This window comes from Dreissena polymorpha, chromosome 3 (genome assembly GCF_020536995.1).
Source record: "Dreissena polymorpha isolate Duluth1 chromosome 3, UMN_Dpol_1.0, whole genome shotgun sequence".
NCBI classification, from domain to species: Eukaryota; Metazoa; Mollusca; class Bivalvia; order Myida; family Dreissenidae; genus Dreissena; species Dreissena polymorpha.
The window spans coordinates 44,888,177-44,894,846 of record NC_068357.1 but is presented as its reverse complement, the minus strand read 5'-3'; the positions used below and the strand labels follow the sequence as shown (position 1 = coordinate 44,894,846).

The following is a 6,670-nucleotide window of genomic DNA, read 5'->3' as shown; positions in this document are numbered from 1 at the left end:
TCCATTTTTGTTCAAATATATATATCATTGTATTATTGTTTAAGGCAATTTTCTTGTTCAATTTGAATCTTCAGTTTTAAATATTTGATAAAACAGTTCATGGTAGGTTTTTTGTTTTCTGCATTTCATGCTGAATGTAAAATATTTCATTAATATAATTATGTAATTTACAGCGATATCTAACCCTTGTATTTTGAAGGTATTTACCCCTAAGCTGACGTCTAAGAGAGATAATTTAGCTTGCTGAAACTATAAATAGCAACGCTGCATCGTTGGCTATATGTTCTATCAGCAAACACTATCATTAAAAGATGATCATATATAGATATATGTGTAAATAATTATCGAATCAATATAAAAAAACGTTTAAATTAAGTAACTCATTATCGCATATTATTATTTCTAAAAGTTGAATAAAATAGATTGAAGCTTGTTTAACATTTCCGTTACCGACCAAGACGATGATCAACCTTTCACAGCCCACCGACACAATATAAAATCAACAAGAGTAAACAATCAACAAGAATGCAATGCTCGTAAATAGCGTTAAGTCCTAAGCCCCTTCAGTAAAGTGGTTCTTTATCACCATGATAAAGATTCGTGTCTTTGTATATGAGTCTTTACACTTGTTTACACTTCCCGGTACTTATCTTTCAGTTGTGTATTTATAACTTTGTCGTTAAACCCAGTTTGATAAGTTAAGTTACAAATCTTTCTTCAAATCGAAAGCATTCTTACCTAAGGTATTTTCAGTATTTGGTGTTAAATCACCTTACTGAATGTAGATAAGTGCATTAAGAAATGAACACGGAATCAACTTTTGCATTTGTAATTTGCTTCATAATACCGCTTTTGCACTTAGGATCATCCGAATGTTCGGTTGACATTTGTCAATGGGAACGATGGGCATCTTGGTCGGCGGACTGCATCTGCGGAGTTCCCGTTTTCAATCGTTTTAGATCAAGGGCGTTTTGTTGTGATACGAATTGGGGCTCGCAAGAATGCATGAATATTTGTGGATTAAATGCAGATCATGGCTTTGAATCCGAATCGTGTGTGGTCTGTTATAATGGCGGATACTGGAATTATGCAGAATGTCAATGTAACAAGAGATATTACGGAAAATGTTGCGAATATCGTGAGTATATATTTTGTAATTAAATGCTTTTCGTTAGTTGATTTTGTGGTAGTTGATAGATTAAGGTGGGATATATGAATAACCTCGTATTAATACAATTACAGTATGAACATCTTTTCACAAGTAACGCCGTTATAAAAAGTGATTAGTTGAATATTTTTAATTATCATGAAAAAGAAGTACATGTTTGATATTTCTTTTCGTACTTAAGGGATACCAATGTACAGTGGTTTAAATATATAATTGTACATATAATTATAGGTGCACACTTCTTCTGATATAACATTTGATATATCACTTAAGCCAATGGAACCATTTATTAAACTGAATGTGAATCTATTCAACATATATGTTGGGGATGTAAGCATGTCAATCAGTAAATAACATAATTGCTTTCGTGAGGTTGTCATTTTTTAAAATTTCGAAATATTCTTTCCTTTATACTGGGACAGCAAAATACAATCCGACCTTTTAACTTAATTTTTGGTTTGATCAAAATTTGTATGTATTATCGGAAAATGAGCAAAACTGGACCAATGTTTAAAAAAGCAAATTCGAACGTGTTACTGGATGTTCATGTCTTAAATTAAATTAAGCTTTTTAATGATTATAGTCAAAGTAGTGAAATGGAATTACTGTTACCACTTCTCCAGGAGTTGTGATAAGGGACTTCAGAATTCTTGAATGTACATATATTGTTTTAACACAGACTTTTATATTGTAATTTAAAAGCTTGTGGTGGTAAAATTGTCAAACGTGTTGATATAGGCATATCGTATTGTTTGTACTGTGTGGAGTAAGATGCCCCCGACCCCACACACCTATTCACGAGGAAAGTAAACGTTATTGAACAATAAATTAACAAAAAAAACACATATAACACAAAAAACACAGTTATTTGGCTAGAAAGAGTCTTAATAAATACCAACCTATATTTTTGTGTGAGGAAGCATTTATTTAACTAAATACAATAGTAATATTAATCATAATGCAGTTTTCGAATTACCTCTCCCATTTTCTGTTTGGTTCATTTTAGGATGGTTGATTTCTAATGCTATTAAAGCTCAATATGAAGTACCGTCCTACCATCAAATTGTTTATCAATAGATCCATCTACACTACACACACTATCTACTTCAATCGTTTTACTACCACTTGTGGCCCGGCTCTTATCTTTAAACAATTTCCAAAACTCATATAACATCGTATGGGATAGTGAAACTGCAGAACCATTCTCATGAAAGAAATTCTTGTCTGTTAGTATTTTAATTAAGACAATAAATGACATGTCGCATGTACACGAGAAGAAAATTCATACTATTAGCCACTAATCATACAAACATTATTAGACCTTGGGTCGCCGCCTCGAAACGGTCAGGTGGACATCTTTGCAGCTTTAAGCCGGTTATTATGGTGCCAAACCCCCGACTCAGCCAACATTTAATCATCAACACCCACTCGTTAACCTCAGCATCGAAATTCCTATTAAAACAGTATACATATAGGATCTGGCACGAGTTGTCATTTAATACCATATTTTATTAAACGAATTCAGGAATTGTGTTAGTAAGCGATCCTTTGGCGAGCCTTACTAACGAATTTCCTGGACGAGTTTAATAAAATATGGCTTCACTTCTTTATATTGAGATGACAACTAGTGTCAGATCTTTTTATCACATGCGTTTGAATGAGCAAATTAAATAAATATTTACGCAACATAATGATAAATTCCGAATGTTGTTTACATTTCGTGACGTCATTTGACGTTGCAACGTCATTTCAGCAAAATAACAAAATACGATTGGTCAATCGAACGAAAACTAAGCCAATGAAAACGTTTGAAAAGTATATTGCACATGTGTAAGATAAAAATATTCGTAATAATTGTATAACATTTGAAACAGGGTATGGCATGTGATAAAAGATAATATTACACCGTTATTAAGGCATATCGGCATGTACATATATAATCACAGATGGCCAAGTAACAGCGAGAGACATGTAAAACGCAACAATAATAATAATTTCATTTCAAGACAAATCAAATCAAAACAAGATAAGTCAAATTGTAATCAAATCGAATCATCTATCTAGTTCCGGATCCAGTGGTTAGATGACCTTAATTTTATAGCTGAGAACAAGAAATTACATCATGGATTTTGATTATGTAGTCCATAAAATAGTCTCACAGTCTGATTTTAAATGGATAGGTAGTGTCTCGAGATTCAAAATATGGACTTTTGAAATTAAACACTAATGAGCATAGTTCATATCCATTTTGATGCGTATAACCAGAATAATAAAGTGAATGATGTAAACGGTGTACTAGCAAACAATTTCAAATTGCAAAGCGAAATAGTGTACATTGCGCAAACGTTCGAAGAACATGTACTAATCAAGATGCGCCTCAGCTTAATATAAATATTTGGTTGTTTCAAACGTAAACTTACCAATCAATATCACTCCCGGAGCACCCGTGCTTAAAAAACAAAATGTCACAATAAAGAGCCGCGCAAAGTGTCAACTACTTTCGCTGCGGTTAGTACATCCATCCCTTGCTCAGATGACTCGTGTTCAATCCATATACACTGGAATCATTTTTCATTGACATTTAAACATTTTCAATATGTGTTCCAATCTATTTCTAATTACACAGAATACAATAAAATAACGTAAGATAATTAAACCATTACATTTAATGACGACTCTACTTTTTACTTGCGACGGAAATAAAAAATGCATTAAAATTGTTCCTACATATAAGTGAAAGTATTATATATTTAGAAAAGGACTTTTGCTTATTCCAAACGTCGTTAAGTTCAGAGTAACGTGCATTATAATATAAATATTAAACGATTGATAGTTGACTTCATTATGTGAGTTTGTTTTTCTGACATTGTAAATAATTGGCTTGGCCTCACCATCTGTGACGATACAACTTTAAAATTTAGTCCCAGAATGCAATACACTTATTTTACATTTAAAATTACCTGCCTTAAACAAAACTTCAAGATGGAACAAGACTATCCATCCCGATAATGTTTCTGGATTTTTTAAATTCTTTAAGTATTTTAATTGCTGGACGTTAACATTAAAATTAAAATACATTTTATAACACATACTTATTGACCCTCACCGCTTTAAATAGGTGTCAACATGTGCGAAGCAGTCCCAGCAGACGTCGTATTCGTGCTGGATTCTTCTGTAGGTCAGACTGAAGGTCAGTTCAAGAAGCAGCTAGAATTCGTGGAACGCTTTGTCGATACAGTCGGAATCAGTAGTCCATCCTTTCAGATTGCAGTAGTTACCTTCGCGACCGAGGCACACACGGAGATAGACTTTGACCATCGGATGACAAAGGATGCGATAAAGGCAATACCACTTTGTAGTTTGCATTAGACTGACATATTAATTTAAATACATCGAGGGTATTTACTTATGTTTTCCATTATTAAGAAAGTTTCCTCTCGTTCAAAGTTCATATTAATGTGTTTTTGTTTCCAAAATTGCAGAATAAAATCCGGAGTGTACGATTTAGACCTGGCGCTACATTTACGGAAAAAGGGCTTGCTTTAGCCCGTAATATGCTTCAATCACGAGGAAACCGGCTTTCTGGCCTCAATATTGAGAAGTTCACATTTGTTCTGACCGACGGAATGTCAACAGATCGGAGATCCACCAAGAGGGAAGCGATGTATCTTCGTAGTTTGTCTACTGTTGTTGTCGTGGGTATGTTTTGCAATTCATACACATTATATGAACTTTGTGTTTTTGTGCGAAATGAGTCACACAGTTGATATTAAACACGCATACCATTGTTATATAATGAACGTTTGCTTCTTTTGTACTGCAAAATCCAGGTATTGGTCAAATGGTTTCACACGAAGAACTACAAATAATTGCATCACCGGCTGACCAGTTTACTCATTCCTATGTCTTCTCGGTCGAGAATTTCGATTCGCTGCATACGTTGATTGATCGACTTATCGACGCCACATGTGGAAAGTGTAGTACAAGTAGTCGAACTGATATTATAGCTTTGATAGATGATCATTCATCATCAGCCATGACAACTACCGAGTTTAGTTTAGCTTTAAATGGCATTACTTATATATTGCAACATTTGATGGCCTTTGCAAAAGTCAACGGACAGCGATTTGGAGTTTCGCGTTTTGATGATTTTGAAAATCAGTATTTGTCTTTAACAAATAGCCTGAATATTGACGAAATGCTAAGTTATGTACAAGGTTTGCGACAGTATCGCAAAACCTGTCCGGCGTCTGATTGTTCAGCTAACATTCCACGAAATATTTCAACAGCTATCAATGATGTACTACTTACTCAATTTATCAACACGGATCCAAAAGCACGAAACGCATTACTTGTGTTTACGTCTGGCCGCTTTGACAACATTGATAAGGTCCGGGAAGAGGTCGGAGTGATAACTAGAGATACAGGTGTCTATGTGTTTGCTGTAGGCGCCGGGTATGACTCGAACATTGACGGACTTCAATCCATTGCACAGGAAGCGAGCAATGTTTTCGTAGTGACAGAAGACAATTTACAGACACTTGACGTCATACAGTCCCAATTATCGTACATTACCTGTTCTTAGTAATTCACGTAGTTCACAATGCATTTAAAATTGATTAAACTATTTGTATAACATTTCAATTTCAACATTATAGTATTTGTATATTTTGTAATTAATATTGGGCTAAATGTGAGGGAAGATAACCACTGAACGGCTAAACCCCAAATGCTTTGCATTGACCGTCCCAAGGCAGTGGCAAGAGTTTTGGTATTGCATTTATAACATCGTATACCCGATTGGTAATTTTGCATAAATAAAAGACTAAGGGATAATAATCTGTTTCAAGAGTTCTATTTATCTTGTCTTGTCCTAATATCTCTGTTTTACTGTGAAATGACGTCTTTTTTTGACTAAATGACGTCATTATTCCAGCGAAACTCTCCAGTTAAACTCTTTTAAAATTTAAATAAATGGTGAAAAAAGCATAAAAGAAAAAGAAAGTATGTGACATGATAAGTAGAATAATAGTTTGGTAACGTGGATGGTTATCTGGCTCATCGGAGGATCTTATAGTGTGAGCCTTAATTCCTCAGACTTGTCAGATAACCATTGTCCATCCATGTCACCAGCCTATTATTCCCCATATAGTGGACTTGTTCATGTACAACCATTTATTGTGTGGACAACAGTGTTTTTGACACATTTCTAGCTAAAATAAGTACACTCATATGTTACATTAAGTGGAGATTTTAAGTCTTTGCTTGAAGTACGACAACGAGAATGCGAATCGCTCTTCCTGCATATAATGTTTAAAACGATGTATTATCTGTCAAATCTGTTAGTGGTATAAATGATTAAAATGTAGATAATTTCAGAATGTGTATTGAGTTGTAAGCCGATGATATCCTTCTTTTTGCGAATAAGACTGGATATCTACATACTATTCTACATGTGAAGTATTAATGTTGTTAACGCTAAAAGTAAGAGAAACCCATACA

At 34.1% G+C, this 6,670-nt stretch overlaps 1 protein-coding gene across 1 annotated transcript; it reads left to right on the top strand.

Moving 5' to 3' along the window:
- The first annotated feature begins 664 nt into the window (after positions 1-664).
- Positions 665-6,007, top strand: LOC127873038 (collagen alpha-4(VI) chain-like). The gene is made up of 4 exons (XM_052416596.1): positions 665-1,138; positions 4,287-4,510; positions 4,651-4,867; positions 4,999-6,007. Exons 1-4 carry the CDS (start codon positions 802-804, stop codon positions 5,751-5,753), a joined length of 1,533 nt encoding a protein of 510 aa, XP_052272556.1. The 5' UTR covers positions 665-801; the 3' UTR covers positions 5,754-6,007.
- Positions 6,008-6,670: the final 663 nt, after the last annotated feature.

Excerpts from the sequence above, each read along its gene's own strand:
- LOC127873038 (XM_052416596.1), top strand. The coding sequence starts at position 802 with ATGAACACGGAATCAACTTTTGCATTTGTAATTTGCTTCATAATACCG. Across the intron at positions 1,139-4,286 it reads CGGAAAATGTTGCGAATATC|GTGTCAACATGTGCGAAGCA; the intron begins GTGAGTATATAT and ends CGCTTTAAATAG. Across the intron at positions 4,511-4,650 it reads TGACAAAGGATGCGATAAAG|AATAAAATCCGGAGTGTACG; the intron begins GCAATACCACTT and ends CCAAAATTGCAG.